This window comes from Stenella coeruleoalba (genome assembly GCF_951394435.1).
Source record: "Stenella coeruleoalba genome assembly, chromosome: 1".
Taxonomy (NCBI): domain Eukaryota; kingdom Metazoa; phylum Chordata; class Mammalia; order Artiodactyla; family Delphinidae; genus Stenella; species Stenella coeruleoalba.
The window spans coordinates 119,210,536-119,229,640 of NC_137169.1; the positions used below are offsets into that span (position 1 = coordinate 119,210,536).

Below are 19,105 nucleotides of genomic sequence, written 5' to 3' on the forward strand. Positions count from 1 at the left end.
GCAAGCAGGGGCCACTCTTTATCGCGGTGCGCGGGCCTCTCACTATCGCAGCCTCTCTTGTTGCGGAGCACAGGCTCCAGACGCGCAGGCTCAGTAGTTGTGGCTCACGGGCCTAGCTGCTCCGCTGCATGTGGGATCCTCCCAGACCAGGGCTCGAACCCATGTCCCCTGCATTAGCAGGCAGATTCTCAACCACTGTGCCACCAGGGAAGCCCCCACTGCTTTTATTTTAATTAATTAATTTATTTTATAAATATGGACCATTTTTAGAATCTTTATTGAATTTGTTACAATATTGCTTCTGTTTTATGTTTTGTTTTTTTTTGGCCGCAAGGCATGTGGGATCTTAGCTCCCCCACCAGGGATTGAACCCGTGCCCCCTGCATTGGAAGGTGAAATCTTAAACTCTGGACCGCCAGGGAAGTCCCATCCCCTGATTTAATTTAATTTTTTTTTTTCATTCTTTCCTACTCATTTTCAATTTGAGTCAATTTGTTTGAATATGTATCATTTTAAGCATCTTGAGTCTCTTTTCAGACAAGATGGGCACATAACTAATTTTTACACTATTCACACATGGGACCTTGGACAAGTTACTTAACCTTTCGAAGTTCCCTCTCTGTAAAATGGAACTAATAATCCATAACTCACACAGATGTCTTGGGGATTAAATAAAATAACTCAGGTAAATTACTTGGTGCGTAGTAGGCATTCAATAGATGTCAGTTCGCTTCTTATCCCAGTTAATAATGCTTATTAGACTACATTAAAAACTAGAACCAGACTGTGATAATGTATTTCTTTATTAAGTACTTAAGCCAAATAACTAATTTCCCCCAGGGGGAAGAGAGAGAGATGTTGAATTAGTTTCATTTGGTGAACTTATTTATTAATCTTTTTTTTCAGCATTATTTAGTTTCATAATCCATAATTTAGTTTCCATGCAACCAAAATGTCACAGTTCAGTATTACTTTTAGCTCTATTGTGATTGTTTTTTAAAATCTATTTTTTACATATGCCATTTATTAGAGATCATTATTAATTATATTAACAGCTCGATTGTTTCATAACAACTTCGTGCTGACAAACTTTCGCTCTCAACAGTTTCCCTGAGCTCTAACGATTTAAAAGGATCAAGTTTTAAATGGCAACGTTACAGCAGAAGAAAAACCCGAGTTGAGGGGGCGACCCACACCGTCCTTGTTCTTTCGTGTTAATTTTATACGTTTGCTTTTAAGTGGAGCCACATTTTTCTCAAGGACAGAACCCAAGTGAGGCAGGCAGGAAAAGTGGGAACTGACTAACCGAGCTGGCGCTTCGGTATCATTGCACCTTTAAGGACTGGAGACTTGGTAGCAGCTCGCCTTCCTTCCCGGCCCACCTCTGAACTCTGATTGACAGGGCGCCGGGCGAGGAGGAGCCGAAGGAGACCGAGGAGGAGGCGCTGGGAGGAAAGCAGGGGGAAGAGGGGGCCCGTCTTTTCTCCGATGGCCAATCAGGGAAGGGGGGCGGGGCTCCGGGTGCCCTCCTCCCTCCTTCCCTTCCCCGCCTCCCGGCTTCCCCGCCCCCTCCTCCCTTTCCTCTGCCCCCTCCCCTCTCCTCCTTCTCGTCCTCCTCCTCCTTCTCGTCCTCCTCCTCCTCTCAGGCTGTGGTTTTTCTGTGTATGTTTCTGGAGTCCTGAGCCTGAGCTAAACAAAAGCAGGAGGCTGACGGGGCTGCTGGAGTTTGCAGAGACACGGTGGAGGAGAGAGCCTGTGCTCTGCCTTGCCGCCGCGGCTGGGGGAGATCTGGCTTTTGCAACAGCCCACCCCCTTTGAGATCACTCTGGCCCGGAGTGGGGGTGGGGGGCAGCGGGGGGTGGGGGGGAAAGTTTGCATTGCAATCCCCCTGCCTTCCTCTCCTTTCTCCCGATCAATGCATATTTGCAAAAGGATTAAGCCACAGATATAAGCGCCGGGAGCCCATTTCTGCCTTGCAAAGGATACCGGACTGAAAAACCAAAAGCCAGCTCTGATTTCTTTTCGTCAAGTGGGAAGGTGGTTTATTTTTCTTGCTTTTTGGAGTCAACACCCTTCCCCACCAGCCCTTATCCCCACCCTCACCCCGCAACCCCTTCACGCCCCCCTCCCCCTCCCCACTCCCCATCCTCCCACCATCCTCTAAAGAGGCAAAGGGATTTTTTTTTTCTTTTTCTTTTGGTCTTCTTTTTCCCCCCCTTCCCTGTTTATCCTGAAAAGGATTTGAAGACAGCTTGAAGGATAAAAAGCCTTGGTGCTTCCCAGGAGCCGAGCCGAGGAGCAGAAGAGGAAGAGCCGGGGGCTGCCGTTGCCTTTGGAGATGGACGAGCAGCCCAGGCTGATGCATTCCCATGCTGGGGTCGGGATGGCCGGACACCCCGGCCTGTCCCAGCACTTGCAGGATGGGGCCGGAGGGACCGAGGGGGAGGGCGGGAGGAAGCAGGACATTGGAGACATTTTACAGCAAATTATGACCATCACAGACCAGAGTTTGGATGAGGCGCAGGCCAGGTGAGATGGAGGCTTTTCTTTTCCTTTCTTGGGGTTTTTTGTTTTTCTCCCTCTCGCTGGGGGAAACAATGGGAACCGAATCACCACAGCGCTTTCTTTTTAAATGTTATTTCTTTGCCCATTTTGACGAGCAACTATATGGCGGAGGAGTAAAATTTGAAGGAGCGTTGTTATCGAAAGTGTAATCTCCCATGCCGTGATATGGCTGTGTATATATATATTTTCATATATATATATATATATATATATATATAGTGTGTGTGTGTGTGTATGTGTGTGTGAGTGTGTGTGAATATAGAGGTCTTCATATATATCCAGACAAACACTCAGGCACGCCGAAAATATTGCCAACTGATCCAAAAGCGGCCCTCGGCACTTTTTACTGCTTTAAAAAAGTATCAGAGAGAGCAGAATTGTCAAGTTTTGAACAGCATTACATGACTTCTTGTTGAAGGACTCCGTAACATTACAAAATAAAATGTCCCATGAACACTTTATTTGCAAATTTAGTTGACCCCTTCCCTGAATTAGAGACTTTGGATTTTCTTTCTGGACTACTCCTCCAAAATTAATTTTTATCTTTTCCCCTTTATCTCCCTATTAAAAAAAAAAAGGCAAGGTAATTCTTTGTCAGTAGTTGTCAGCTATCCAGAAAATATTTTGCATTTATTTAATTCTGTTTCAAGAAAAGCTGATGTAAAGAAAGAAGAGATACTTTTGCTTTTAAACATATTTGGTAGGTTTAAGAGGCTCAGATATGTAGTGTAACTTTATTGTCTCTTAATTTGAGTGGGTTTACTAACCTTCCGTAGTACAGAATGTATGGTCCTTTAAAAAGGGGTGGGGGGGGGAAATCAAGCATGCTCTTTTTCCCATGCTTCTTTCAGGACCACTTAGATGCTACTAAAATAGAAATGAAGGCAAGTGTGTATTTTATGTATTTCAATCCTATAGGATAGGAAGATCTTCATTAAGGAAGCATAATAAAGAAGCTGTGTAGCTTCTCAACTTAATCCACTACCAGGTATATAATTCTCCACTCTAGGATTTTACAGTAAATTCTCTTTTCAAAATAAAACACTAACTAAATAGCAGCCCACCAACTGCTTGCCCAAGGCCGATCTCGAAAGGAAGAATTTAAAAAATCTAATGACCACATATGTCTTTACAATTACCCAGCTTTGTTAAATCTCAGAAGCAGTTGGCCTTTTTAATCATATATACACAATTCCTGTACCTCACAAGACTTAGTTATATGGAGAAGACATCATTATATGTATTTTTGTCTAAGGGAGATAGGAATTTGAGTTTAGAAAATGAGGAGCAGTTAAAAACATGGATGTTGTGAATTACACTCTTATTTTAGCTGTAAGCGCATGCAACATGTAAACTCAACAGTCCTGAGGTTTATGGGTGCTTGAAAACTTGGGAAGTTTCAAAGACTGGAACTATGCTAAATTTTTTTTAAATAGGGGAAAGTTTTCAAAAATTAATCGGTGCCCTTTTTGAATTTTATTATCCAGAGAAAAGCTAATAGGTAGGCTAAGAGGAAGATTTCCCACTGGCAGTCTCTTTTGGAATTGGAACAGATTTCTCCATTACATTGTTCCAGGAAAATAAACTCAGACATACCAATAAACTGCTTTAATAACAAGTTTATGTAGCTGAAGGGGCCGGTAAGACTGGAAACTCACCACTTTTCTGATATTTAGTCCCACTCCTTTTTGTACAACTGAGGACAGCCGTGGCTTGGCGGGTTCCTCCTTTTAATGGCCTAGATGTTGAGAGATCAGACACAATTTTGGGATAGTGACATTTTCTGTTCTCTCTCTCTAACCCCACTGATGTGCTGTGGCAATGCAATATTTCTGCAAAGCCGTGTGGAATTTTTTGTTGTTGTTTGTTTTTGCATTTGGGCCTTTATATAAGAATACAATTAATGAAAACTCTTTTAAAAGGCCCAGAAAGAAGTCTTTGATACATTGAAGTTTTTTTCACCTTTTTGCACATCCCACAAGAGAACTAAATCGCCACTAAGCTTTTCTTCTTGGTTAAACAATGTAACTGAGCAAATATTTTAATCGGGTGTTTCCTTTCCCTAGTCAGATCTTCATCATGTACATTTATTATTTACATAGGGAACCATTCCTGTTTTAGACACAATGTGTATGTTTATTTTGATACTTTTGAATTTTGAGTTTATGACTCCTCTGATGTACAGTATATAGAGCATGGTTCATGGTTTCCGTTCATGAGGATGTGTCTATTTTTTAACTTTGAAAGGGATTTAAAAAGAACTGCATGTGTCTTGAGTGCCAGAGGTTCCCATTTATCTTTACACATTCATTTTAGTTAGTCAACAGAATTCCCTTAACTAATAGCTGATATGATCAGTATTTTGTTTCCAAAACAATATCCTTCTGCTAAGTGCTTCCAGAGTATAATAAAGGGAAAGGTATTGTTTTGGTCTTCAAGTGCATTCTGAATACAAGCACACAGAAGAACCAGGTAAATCACTAATCTAAAAGGCAGAATTGTATTTATTTTTCCCCCAGTGGGTGCAAGGTCCTAATTGTAAATAATTGAATTTCAACACCTGCAAATAAGCAGTGTGTGCACAAGCGACATAATGTGAACACAGAGAAATGAATTTATTCCCCATATGGGTATGTTTGCCCCCTGGCAATGCATTTCCATACTCTTTAACTTGGGGACTGAAATTTTATAAATTGACAGTTCTACTCAGAAGACCTTTCAAGCATCTTGTGTTTATGAGAATACAGGGGCATCTGCGGAATGAATTCGAACACATGGATGAATTAAATTTGAAAACACACACGGACCGAGAAGCAGACAGCTCCTAGGCTGTGGTGATTGCATAGATTATACAAAACTGTTAACCCATGCATTCGACTCTGCCGTGTATTCATTGCCCTGGATAGGATTATTGGTTTAAGACTTCCACTTGGATTAAACTACTTATTTAAAAAAAACAAACAAACAAACAAGCCCAAAACTCTTCCTAAATGGGCGTAATTGAGATTAGTTCTGTTCTGTAGTTAAATCCCTACTCTCTCCCTGCTAATTAACATTAGTTCTTTTTCTATGGCGGGACTCTGTTTATTAAGTCATAAAGCAATTGAAGCATGCCACAGAGTTATGCTTGGTCTATAATTTTGGCTAAATGTTCAAATTTTCTTCCCCCTGTGCATTAGGAGCAGCTTGATCTCTAGAGTCCACCTAAGCTATTCTGTTGTTTCTTTCTTGCAGAAAACATGCTTTAAACTGCCACAGAATGAAGCCTGCCTTGTTTAATGTGTTGTGTGAAATCAAAGAAAAAACAGGTAGGAATGAGATTCCAACATTTAAGCATTTTCTTTGGCCAATTGACCACTTAACCGGCAATCAGGAACCCATTATTTAAATATTAAAATTTCAGAATAGAAGTACTCTCAAGATTGATCGCATATTCCAGTAGGAAGTCCTAGTAGCCCTGCTTCCTGTAAAAGAAAGCACCAAGTTTCTTTGACAGTTATTACCAGGCATTACTGGTTTATTTGCCTTAACTCTCTTCCCGGCCTCCTTGAAATTGAGGCTGAAATAGAGGTTATGAAGGGAAATTTATAGAATGATGTGCCTTTGGGGGAAAAATATGAAAGTAAAAGTCTGTTTCCTGAAGGAATATATTTTGGTCCATCTTTAAAACACTTAATTTTTTTGGAGTTGGGCACCGGGATGTTTAAGTGTTTAAAGTTTCCTTTCCTTTTTTTCTTGTAATTACACGAAGCAGCAAACTAGAGATTCTCGACAGAGTGTTGTCAAATATCTTTGTGGAAAGCGTCACACAACATCAGGTTATCGGTATCTGAGTGCCCTGTGATTTTATAGCTGGGAGAATCACTGGGTTTAGGAGAATAGAATGCCACGAGCTCACTCATTCTGTTGTTTTTCTACTTTCTAGACCTCATATCATGGACTAACACACTTATAACACATCCCAGGAGGGCATTTAAAATTTAAAGCAACAATTAAAAAATAGCAGTCATCAATCAGAGGTGTTCTTAAACAACAGATGCTCTGGGAAGGACATTTAGCAACATCCTCTTGTTTGTTTATTTTAATCCTTAATTTTCCAAGGTGGGTGAGTCTCTCCCCTGTAAAAAGAAAGAGTTGAGAAGGCAATCTGAAACCAGGGCATAAAGATGAGGAACGAGGGGTGGTTATATAAAGCGGGAGCTTCTGCTGGCCCCTGACTTGCTTGCTCGCTCGCTGTAGAGCAGTGCAAAGTACCTGACATCCTATTTATTTATTTATTTATTTATTACAACAAGGAGTGTAACAGTCAATAATTCATATCTAAACCATATAAGCAAGGGCATGACATGAATGAAAGTGACAATAAATATGATTGCATGCCCGGCTGATATACATTGATAGTTACACATAAAAAAAGGAAGCGGGGGGAGTGAGGGCACACAGGGCGGCTTTCTTCTCGAGTCCTCTCTGTGTTTCTCTTTTAAAAATAAATAGTTTCAAGATGTGACCATTGATCAAATATGTAATTACTCGGGTCTTGAAATGTATGGAAAATTAGTAAGCAGTTCCTTTGTTGAATGTTATTTGTGTTGTGCATGATATCCCAGACAAAGCACCTGAGCAGTGATGTTTAGATCTTTAAGTCTTCCGGGTTGCCTTGCCAAAGCCTAACCTTATTGCAAAGCTGTGAATTGCATTATTTTAGCTGTGAGACACCTTTTAAGAAATGTATGGATTGTGTATACAAATATCGAAAGGGCTTTTTCAGTTTGTCACACTTTCTAGTTTTTTTTTTTTTTCTATTAACCCGGAGCAGGAAACCTAAGTGTGTATATATTTCTTTCTCTTCTTTTTTTTCCTTCCTTCTCATTTTCTTTTTTCTCTGTTGCTTATTTACTTGGAATATTTGGTCTGTTGAAATTTGTTACTAATCAGGTATGCGTTCCTGCTAATCTTGCTTCATAAAATGTAGAACCAAGCTCTAAAGGCATATTTGATAATCCAGGCCAAAGAGACTCTATTTTAAAGACACTTTATCAGACTTTTATTGAAAGGAAGCCCATCAGGGCACTTAAATGTATATTGTGGCCAAGGTGTTTAATTCTAGTCTTCTAATTAAAACCTACTGAGGCAGTAGATCAAAGTGGGTGGGTGTGAATGGAGATCTGGTTCTGGTGTGGGTTCAAGAGTTTGCTCCTTACATGAATATTGCCTAAACTATGGTGATAGGAAGGTCAAAATAATACTCTAAAGGTATAATTGTTGGATTATATATTTTGTTTATAAGATTTTCTGTTATTGAATGACATTAACATTTGGAGATTTTTAAAAATCTAAATCACGGTTTTGTGTGTTGTCTCTCAAATAATATATTTAAAAAATTGTTCATTGAGTACTGTAAATTGAAAATGATAAGGATCATTGGCCCCGTGTTAAGAGGGAAATAAACACACACACACACACACACACACACACACACACATACACACAGAGTTTTGGATTGAGAGAGCACCCATGGGTGAAAGTAAAAAAAATAAAAGAAAAAGAGAAAAAAGAGAAAGAAAAAAAGTCCTTTCTCCTTATTCCTCAACTTGTGTATTGGAAGGATTAAGGGGAAGGAAGAAACCTCTCCTGGAATGTTGAGTGTTCGGTGTTATAGGTAGGAGACAACTGCGGTGTGTTGAAAAGGACTCTGATTCTAAAGCACGATGACTTACTCAGGATCGGCCTCACCCTCTTTCTACGAGCCCACAAATCTTACATACGGTTGACGTGTCTGAGACACATAGTGTCTGTAAAGTTGTAGGAGCTCTTTTTTTTCCCCCTCTTGATACAGAGCTAGTGAAAAGATCACTTGGATGATCAGTTCACATACATTTCTTCATTGTTTTGGGACTTTTCCTATTGTTACTTTCAAGCCCCTCACATTGAATGAGTATTTTTGAGCTTCCGTCTTAAGCATTGTGGAGGTTACTTGATTTAGGGTGGGCTCTGTTTGTTTGTTTGTATTCTCACACGGAGCTCGCTCAGTGGGCTTACCTAGGTCTTTACAAGGAAGGCAGGACCCTGAAAGGAAGCCTGGTGATTGCATTCCTTGGCTGCTTTTGCTTTTTTGATTTTGTGAAGGACTTTCATTGGAAAACTCAGAAATTAGTAGGGAAACTAGCTAAGATTGTCTTACCAACCTTTTGGAACTTTAAAGAAACGCACACGCGTAACACCCAAAGTAGGCAGCACCGTCTAGATTACAGTTGATTGATAGGTATTTAGTCAAAAATTACTGTGGGGATATTCAGGAAAAAAAAAAAAAAAAGAGAACCCTAGTGTTTTCTTGTTGAGAATGTAGGTAAGTTTTTATTTTGGTAACTTTTTGCTTTTTTTAATAAATGCTAAGAACAAGGAATGCCTGCAAAATTCTCAGGCAGTAGATCTCAACAGCAAGAAAGCCCTGTCAAGACCTCCAGCAAGTGTATTTCAGAAGTGGCTTTTATCTGCTTGTTCCTTCTGGGAACATAGAGATTTCATAGAGAGTTTTGGACCATTTAATATCTCATTTTCTTTTGTTTCTTAAGAACCTTCCTTGTCTTCTGACATATTAGCAATAGGCTGGGTTTTGCATATGTGTAGAGGTAGTGGTAGTGGGGTTGATAGGATGGAAGAGAAGGAGAAGAAAAATTCAAACATACTGCATTTCTTAAAAAGACCTTAACTCTCTCTCTCTCTCTCTCTCTATATATATGTGTATATATATATATATATATATTTTTTTTTTTTTTTTTTTTTTTTTTGCGGTACGCGGGCCTCTCACTGTTGCGGTCTCTCCCGTTGCGGCGCACAGGCTCCGGACGCGCAGGCTCAGCGGCCATGGCTCACGGGCCCAGCCGCTCCGCGGCATGTGGGATCTTCCCAGGCCGGGGCACGAACCCGTGTCCCCTGCATCAGCAGGCGGACTCTCAACCACTGCACCACCAGGGAAGCCCCTTTAACTATATTTTTAAATGTTTCTTGATTTTTAAAAATTTCTGTGTCAAAAATCATGCAGGTTTAAAAATGAGGAAAACACACAAAAAATTTTGGGTGCCGTTTACTAAGAAGACTATTTATAGATAGTAACGAATAGCTGTAATTGTTGTGAATAGTTTTTACTTTTAGAACATAATAGCTATATATGGCACTTTTCAGCCAATTTTCCTCTGCATATTATCTACAGTGAAGTTATCAAATCACTGAAGGAGGTTAAAAAAATTATTTTTTGCTTTCTTAACATGCCTTTGTTCTCTCTCTTTTCTTTTTTCTCTGGGTTCAATTAACACCCCCATCACAGACTGTAGTTTTTTTTTCCTGAAGTCTACTGCTGTATTTCACCTTTTTTCACCCTTCCTTATTATTTTCGCCTGCTACTTCTTTTTAGTATAGCAATTACATTATGGGATTCCTAATCGTCGTCTTTTTATAGCATTAGAGAATAATTTGTCTGTGTGCACACACGTGTGTACATGTGTATGTGTGTGTGTGTGTGTGTGTGTGTATGTAGGTGGAGGGGACACCGTGGAAGGAAGCTATATATTTCAGGGAAATAATTCTGATGGGATTAGGCCTTGAACAGAGAACAGGAGTGTGGAGTGAAATAACTTCAGACAATTTAGAGCTGCCTCTGATCAGATTCCTTTTAGGGTTGACGTGGCAGGAGTGACTTTTCATAGAAGTTCATCTCTAGCAGGCAAATGCAAAAACTTTTTCTTGCTGATGAGAGAATTCAAGTATTTGTTTTTTGTTTTTTTTTTTTTGTGGAAGGGACAGAGAGAGAGAAGGGGAGCAAATGAAGGGGAGTTACTTGATCAGTTTTACTTGAACCTCTGTTTCAGGTACAGCGATGTGCTAGGCAGAAGTCAGGTGATTAGACCCCGTACTATTTATTATAATCTGGTTAGAAGCGATAGACCTACAATAATACGGCTCCGTGGCAGACACAATGTGAGCTTATGATGAGAAGAGTCCCTTCTCTTCAGTCGATTTTGTGTCATCCACTTTTAGAAGTGGATTTGGACCAATTCTGGCACCTGAGAGGTAGAGAGGAGGATGCAAAGAACAGCTTGGTCAGACCCACCAGAGTGAGGTCTTTGGAAATTTGGTGTCATTTCTTCTAACAATAGGATGTCTGTGAGGATTGGGAATGAAAAAGATTTAAGTGAAACTGAGGAAGCTGGAAGAGGATTTATGAGTGGGGAAACGCAGGGGAAACTTGTGACTTAGGCCCTGTGGGGTGTTGCGGGCTGGAAGGAGCGAGGGTGTGGGTCCCCAGGTGGGTGGCAGGCTGCAGTCTGGGTGGAGGCGGGCATTGCCTGCTGGCGCATCTAGCTCACTGCTGGTGCCAGGCCTCTCTCACATGCCTCTCTTCACGTGCTTCTCCGTTCTGCTGACATCCATAAACTTTTGCTTGTTGTTGGCAAAATTACAAAATTTACCCCCAAGCAAGCAACCAATCCCAAACCCAGATATTGAACATATTTAAATAAGAAAGCATTTTAATTTTAATTTAAAGCATAACCCTGGCTTCTCTTGAGGCGTAGTTTACAGGCATGCCTTAGGAAAACTTAGCATTGGTTAACTTTGGTTTCAAACCTTTGTGAGATGGATGCTGTTATGGTTGGAACTTGTTGTAGTGATTCTAAGCATACTTTTTACCTTTTCTTTTCATTAAAAAATTTGCCCGAAATGTCACATGATTGAGGCAGTGTCCTAGGTGCAGCTCCCAAAGACAGCTCTTACTCATTTTCTATATGCCCCTGGCAGCACCCTGGCCATTTGCGTGGCCGTTTTAGCCTGGGTTAGAGGAATATAATAATTCTGGCTCTACTCCTGCCCCTTACCTGTGATGGTGTGGTGAGGGTTAGGGAATGTAGTAACTGATAAATAAAATCAGCAGAGAATTAATGAGTTGTTTTCAAAGTGCTCTGAGCTCCCTGAGTGATATAGATAAGAGATGCTGTATTTTCTACAGTAAATTATCTCAAGACTCCTATTCTATTCCATTTCATAGTTTGTCATTGTGTTAACTTTTTCTACGAATATATAATTAAGTAGTGAGATAGTCAGTATGTCTCATCAGGAGAGTCCTCTGGTTGAATCTTTTGCCTCATCTACATCTTAGTGATATCACTTCTCAGAACTTGGCAGAGTGATTTCCAGAATTAAAAAAAAAAAAAAAAAAGTGTGGGTATAGACTGTCATAGGATTATAAAACCTATCTCCCTTCATGGCAGAATAAGGTCAGTAGTGACTTCCCGGAAGGTCTTCTTACCTCTGACGGCTCTGTTTCAATCTCTCAATTATTGGTGGAAATCAAGATTGCAATGGGTGGAAAAATTCATCCTTTTTGGTTTAGGTCCTGGTTTCAACTATATCTCCCATTGTCATTCTGTCAATAAGTGGAAACTGGGGTGAGTCCCTCATACCTGTACTAGTTCTGGACCTACCACTAAGTAGTTATAAGATGGCAGGCGGATAGCTTAAGTACTTTTAGGAGAAACTATAACAGTAGTGGTTAAAGGTTTGGTGTCTGAAGCTGGACCACCTGGGTTTGTATCCCGATCTCCTATCTTTCAGCTGTGTGACCTAATTAAATTTACTAAACTTCTCTGTGCCTCATTTTTTCACCTGTAAAATAAAGGTAATAATGGTACATATTTTAGAGGGCTGTTGTGAGGATTAAATGAGGTAATACATGTAAATTACAGTGCCTGGCATAGAGTAAACAGTCCATAACTGTTAGCTTTTATTATTTCTGGCCCTGTTTTCTTATATGAAAAAGAGAGGCTTGCACCAGATGGTCCCAAAAGACCAAGCCAATTCCAAGACTCTGTGATTCTATGCTGAAAAAGGAAAAATAGTGCTGAATTTAAGATTTGTTTTCTTATGTTTCTCTTGCCATTCTCTTAAAGTGAGAATGAGTTATATCTGGCCAAAAGGCTGGTCGAGGTTGGAAGAAGAGGGGAAAAAAAGAATGGGTAAGAGCAAAGACAGAGGTTTTTAATTATCTACACACTGGACAACAACCTCCTGAAAAGCTAGAATGGCATTTTTAGTGATGGTGTTTTCTTAGCATCAGCAACTGGAGATATTATGTAATCATAGTTAAAAATATTTTCCCTTTGAAAACACATAGGCCCATCCATTCAACTCAAAGTTTCAAAGCAGGAAGAGTAACATAAAGTGAGTTTAGGGCAACCTGATCTCTTCCTGTCTTCTTCATGTGTTCTTCCTTTAGGGAAAATGTTATATCAGTCATAATAACAACCTTGATACTAGTAGTTTTTTTTTTCTTTTCTTTAACAGCTTTCTTGAGATATATTTGATATACCATGAAATTCGCCCATTTAAAGTATACAGTTCAGTGGTGTTAGTGTATTCACAAAACTGTGCAACCATCCCCACAACCTGAATTTAGAATATTTTTATCACCTCCCACAAACAACCCTGTACTCATTGCTGGTCAGTTTGTATTTCTCCTTTTGCATAGCCCCTACTAATCACTGATCTCTTGTCTGTATGAATTTACCTATTCTGGACGTTTCACATAAATGGAATCATATAATATCTGGTTTATTACCAGCTTCTTTCACTTAGCATAATGTGTTTAAGTTTCACTGTGCTGTAGCGTCTACTGATACTTCATTCCTTTTTATAGCCAAATAATATTCTATTGTATGGATATACCACATTTTGTTTATCCGTTAATCAGTTGATGGACATTTAGGTTGTTTTCATATGTTGTTGCTGCTCTGAACATTTGCATAACAGTTTTATGTGGACATGTTTTTATTTCTCTGGATATATATATACCTAGGAGTGGAATGTTAGATCATATGGTAACTCTATGCTTAGCATTTTGAGGAACTGCCAAACTGTTTTCCAGAGTAGCTGTAGTAGGTGTATTCTTAAGTTTTATTGTAAATAACACTAAATTTGGTCTTCGTCGCTCTCAGCATTATTTTTCAGCCTTTTTCTTCAATCACTGATCTTTCTTCTCCTCCATGTGTAAGGGTGCACTGTATTATTTTTCTTCTTTGATTAAGAAGAAAAGTATTTTTCTTCTTTTGATTAAGAAGAAAAATATTTTTTCTAAGAAAAAATATTTTGATACATTTATTTGACTTGAAGTGTGCATGATCAGGATTTATGTGAAACCTCTCTCAGAGCTATCTGCATTTTAGAGAAGAAAAAAAAGTAAGTCAAAGGAATGAATCTCTACTGCTAGAATTTCGGGTGTCAGGTTCCCAGAGAAGAAGACCTTTGCCAAAAAGATCAGACAGTTTTTTTGAATAGCAATCTAGTATGCTAGAAAGAGCATGGTCTCTGAGTCAAACCAATCTGGATTCAAATCCTCACTTGTGTAACGTAAGTTGATTTAACAGAGGTTCAATTTCCTCATTTGTACAGTAAAGATAATACAATGTAGGCTTGTTGAAGGACTAGCCAATATAAAGCACATAGTTCCATGAGTATGCTCAATACATGGCAACTACTGTTATTGTTCTGAAACCACGTGGCTGTCTACCACTGGTCTCATTAGTTTGACCCCGTCTATTCAGGTTCGGTTTTCTACCAGCTCTGGCCAGGAGTTTTAGGGGCTCAGTGAGATGCTTCCTGACCCTGCTTTTAAATGCTTTAAATGGTTTTCAATATGAGAGGGGAAAAAAGTCAGGGGCAAAGCTCAGCAGAAGTTACCCCAACATTCCTGCGCCTCCTTCCTTCAATCCTAGAGTTCTAGGGAGAGAATCCCATAGAACAGTGCTGTGCAGTGAACACATGTCATTCTAAATTTAACGTTTTAAATTTTCTAGTAACCCATCGGGGAAAAAAAGTAAAAAGAAACAGGTGAAATGAATTTTAATAACACATTTTATTTAAATCCAAATATATCTAAAATATTTCAACATATGGTCAACATAAAAATTATTAATAAGATATTTTACATTTCTTTTTGTACTAAGGCTTTGAAATCAGTTGTGTATTTTACATTTACAGCACGTCTTCCATTTGGACTAGCCATACTTCAAGTGCCCGATAGCCACATGGGGCTACTGTTCTCCATATTGAAGAGCATAGCCGTAGAATGGTTGTCCTGGCATAAATCTTTGTTTTGTTCTCTTTTTGGCATAATTTTCGCACTCTAAGGAAGAGTGTGAAACTTGATTGTTCCCTACTCAGACTTGATCTGGTAGTTCTGCAACAATTGAAATTGGTTCCTGATGGATAGCCATGTTCCAGAATAAAGCTTATCTAAGGCATTGCTTTCTGGCAGGGAATATCCCACTACTGGGAGCCAGGATGAGGTGTTTCCCCTTTACCTTCTTCTGTGTTTTTACTTTTTTTCTTTCCTTAACTCCTCATTTTATGGTTTGATACCTTATCCCTAACAAAATCTGAAATGTTCCCTAAAATAGAATGGGTGGTGGAAGCAGCCACCTTGTTTTTGTACGGCTAGGATACAATGGAAAAAGAACAGAGAATTCTGTGTTTGCTGGACCCCAAATCAAGAGTTCTAAAGCCTAACACCGCCTGCCTCCAAGTTACTATGTTATTTTGAGAATGCCGTTTAACCTCTTGGTCTCGGGTTTCTACATCCATGGAATGGGCCACTCTAAAGAGCCACTAATCTGACCCCACGTTTCATGGATCATGAACCCCAACATAGTCTCCTCCAAGGCCTGGATACATAGCACTGAAAGCAGGTGAAGCATTTATGAAACACGATTCTTTTTTCATTGTCATGGCACTCCTGATTTATCCTCTGACTCCTTCTATCTTTTCTAGACAGCCATGTAAAACTGGTTATGGTGGTGTTAAAGCTGCCTCCATCATTCAAGTTGAGCTGGAGAAGGCAAACCGGGAGGAAAAAAAAATAGTGTTTTTTTTTTTTTTTTTTTTTTTAATTGAAGCATTCAGTATCACATTTACAAGGCCAGCTGGAGGCCAGTCCCAGTTTAATCCACCTTGTTGACTCCATGACTGAATGCAAATTATGTTTCTTTTGTGTCCTATCTATTTGTAGCTATTGGATTCTAGACTGAAAATTGCTTTTGGGAAATACAAAGATATATGGTTGCAGGCTTGGAAGTGCAGGATACGTTTGCCAAGTTCATATGGTGCAGCGCAGGAAGTCAGGAAACTTGGGTTTGATTTTCACCATAGAATTGTGGACAGTTGCTTGTACAGTGTGCCTCAGCTGAAATACTAAAATAATGTCTGTTTCCCACCTACCTGTCAGTGGGGCTTCTGGAAACAAAGTGAGGATACCTAGAAAGATGTTTGACTTTCCTTAAGAAAGTGTGGTTCGGTAAGTGTGAGAAGAAAGTTCCATCTATTTGTCCTGCTTTGAGACAGGGTTGAATCTGCTAGTAGGTCAAAGGAATACATTTACCTAGTGGCCTGTGCTGGTAGGGCTGAGAGATAGCTGTCAGTCAGTCATTTTTCTGAGGGCTTTAGGTGATTTGAGCCCAAGTCTTGTCACTGTAAGAGAATCCTCCTTATAATTACCATTGTTAATAGAATTGAAAGTTTGCATTTATATTTTGTCCCTAACAAAGAGAGCCTCTCAGAGACCCTGATGACGAGCCCAGCCTACATCTATTCTGAAAGGCTCTCTGTGGATACGAGTGTGTAGACGTTAATTCCTCTCTACAGAATTTGCATGCAGAGACTCTAGGGCCGTGCACCCTGCTTACATTAATAAACGTTTAAAAACAAAGCGCGGGCAACACATGCACCGCTTTCCTTTGTGTGGCCTCCTTACTAGGGTGCTTGTAATCCCTAACCCCTTGCGTGGGAAATGCGTGGGTGGGTGGTGATGCTGCGCGCAGCACGGAGTCTGAAGGCCGGAGAAGTAACTAGATCGTGTGAGGAATAAATTAAAGCAGCTTCGTCCTGAGGCTAATCAAAGGGGAAAGGAGAAAACAACCAGAAAACGCATGAGATGAGAGAGCCTGTTTGCTTAGATCAGGTGGGAAAGAGAAATCGGAGTCGTCGGGAAGGAGTTTAAGGGGATGCATTACGAAATAAAACTTTGGGAACTTAAGAAAATGCTAAGAAACCTTGGAGGAGCGGGGTGGCCGGCCACATGGCCTCGTGCTAAGCAGAGGCCCCTTTCAGACAGGATTGTAATGCTCTGAGCTGGGCCTGGGTAGACGGGCGCCTGGGTCTTGCTGCAGCAGCGCGCACAATTAGCCTTTCAGAGGAGTGGGCTCTGGGGGAGCTGCGAAGCCTCCTTGAAAGCTGGTGACCTCACCACGGGGCTGATGCTGATGCAGGGGTATCAGCGCCCGCCGCCTTCGCGTTCCCGGCCGGGCCCGGGGGCCTCCTCTGCGCCCCGCGGGGCTGCGCGCACTGGCGGGGAGCCGCCGCCCAGCGCAGAGCCGGCCTCGAGCCTCCGAACCCCTGGCGCGGGCCGCCCGGGCGCGGCCCGGGAAGCCGAGAGTCCCCGGAGAAGGGCTTGGTTGTGTTTTCACCGATTCCTTCCTTTTGGGCGCCCCAGGATCCCTTCCTCCCCCCGCCACCTCCTCTCCTTAGCTGCCCTCACTCTCCAATTCCCGAGAGGGAGATAGGAGAGGACCCCCCCACCCGCCAGGGGGAAAGTCTCGCGGGAGTCATCCTTCCTTTATTAAACACCTCTCAGTCTGGGCTTGGACCCTCGCAGCCACAGCAATCGGAGCCTCCAGCGAGCAGCGAGGGTTGCGGGGGTCTGTCCCCAGGGAGCCAGGCGCGGGGTCTGTGCCGCATTTTCGGTATGCAAAGTGGCCGTGCAGTGCAGACGCTGGCGGTGGTGGTCTTGCATACAGAAGTGAAATTCAGAAGGCAGCGTGTAAGCACGTGGGTGAGCGTGTGCGGGTACCCGCGCTCACAGGCACACATCTTAATTTGCAGCTTCTTGCTTAGTTGCCTCTGTGTTGTTTCCTTTCTGTTCAATAAATAGTCCGGTTGATGCTTCATGGTATTGAAATGAATCGAATAACGTAATCTGAAGTTACTGCAGAAACCCTCTCCCATCTTCTCTCTCTCAGCTCTTACAGGGAGCACATCATCTTCCCCTGGGGAGATTTTTAACCCAAAGAACCTTGATGTACTTTAAACAGCGCTGACATTTGTTTTCCTTAAGCTTGGTCTGATTTCTTTAACACTTGAAGAAGGTTGGGTGCCTTCCCACGGACCTAGTTTCTTATGTGCTGGCTTGTCTTATCTCAGAGGAAGGCTTCAAGGGGCCTCACGCTGCCTTCTTTTTGCGAGAGTCTTCTGAAAGTAAAGAATCGATTTTGGTAGTTTGCCCCCCTCCAACCCATACACACAGAGTTGCCTCCCCTCCCCCACCTAGCCTGCTGGAGCCAAGGCAGGAAGGGGCTGTCATCATGCTCAGGCCTAAGCCATATTACTTTATTTTTCTTCTTCGAAAGTTACACCAGGAAAGATGTTCTTGATGTGTGATTATTATTCTTAAATGGATTCTTGTGCTTTCTTATCATTGCTCTGTTGCAGCCTCCTTGGGCACCCACCAGGTCCTCTCATAGACCCTCCAGAAACTTTCTACTGAATGAATGTGGGAGAGCAAGAAGGTTGAATTCCCTCATTACTTCGAAAATCTATGAATTCATTCTCTCTATAAATTTCCACCAGCCTAGTCTCTGATCCACCAGCTGAAGAATGAGGCCCGTTATTAATTTCACAGGATGAGTTTCTCATCCCAGTAGCTCTGGGGGAGAGGATGGAAGGGTTATTATATAGGTTGAGAGTTCACATGTTCCTTCTGTTACAGATGTTACAGCTAAAATATAAGAGTAGCAATACTAATACCAGCAATGGGGATAATAAAGAATGAAAATAATTGCTTCCCTCTGTTCCTGATTTGGACACTGCCACCTCCTACTCATTACCTACTCATTTCCTCTTCCCTTTTTAGGTGTTTCAGGCTGTGACATCTTGGTAACTACAGCTGCAGATTAACTTCCTAGAGGCTTATACGAAGGAGAGAATCTCCCTAGTGGCTTCCATTTGGTCTTAAGTATGCAAAGATTGGTTGTCTTTTCAAGATCCCACTAGAATATGTCTTCTCCTCACTTATGTTGACTTACGTCACCTCTTGAATGTTGGCTTTCATAAGTGAGGGTCATGGAAGCTTGACTGTTTTTAAGTAAGTTTGACCAGATATTTTTGAGCGCCATCATTTCTGGAGATGTTGGGCAAAACTCTTATGTCCCACAGGTTGAAAAGTGAAAAAGTTAAAAATGAATTCCTGTCCTGGTTGGGTTTAATATTTCAACACCAGTTAGACATTTCATTTTAGACCTTCTGGAGGGCATGATGAAATTGCAGAGTTGTATACTATTTTAGCCCATTCATTGCTGTAGCATATATTTATGAAACTTCTCTGTATAAGGCATGAAAGACACCGAGGAACACAAATGTGCCAGCGGTGGGCCTTAACCTCAAGGAACCTACAGCCCAGTAAGGGGCCGGTATCATGGTCATGATCTTTGTAACATGGGCAGCT

The 19,105-nt window shown here is 41.2% G+C and overlaps 1 protein-coding gene across 4 annotated transcripts in view; it reads left to right on the plus strand.

The window, feature by feature from the left end:
• Positions 1–1,835: 1,835 nt before the first annotated feature.
• Positions 1,836–19,105, plus strand: part of PBX1 (PBX homeobox 1) — a 316,793-nt gene continuing 299,523 nt past the window's right edge. For all 4 annotated transcript variants that reach the window (XM_079904779.1, XM_079904781.1, XM_079904778.1 and 1 more), the window contains exons 1-2: positions 1,836–2,529; positions 5,800–5,873. In XM_079904779.1, coding sequence (XP_079760905.1) covers positions 2,339–2,529; positions 5,800–5,873 — 265 coding nt within the window. In that variant the 5' untranslated portion in view covers positions 1,836–2,338. The remainder of the gene's footprint in view (positions 2,530–5,799; positions 5,874–19,105) is intronic.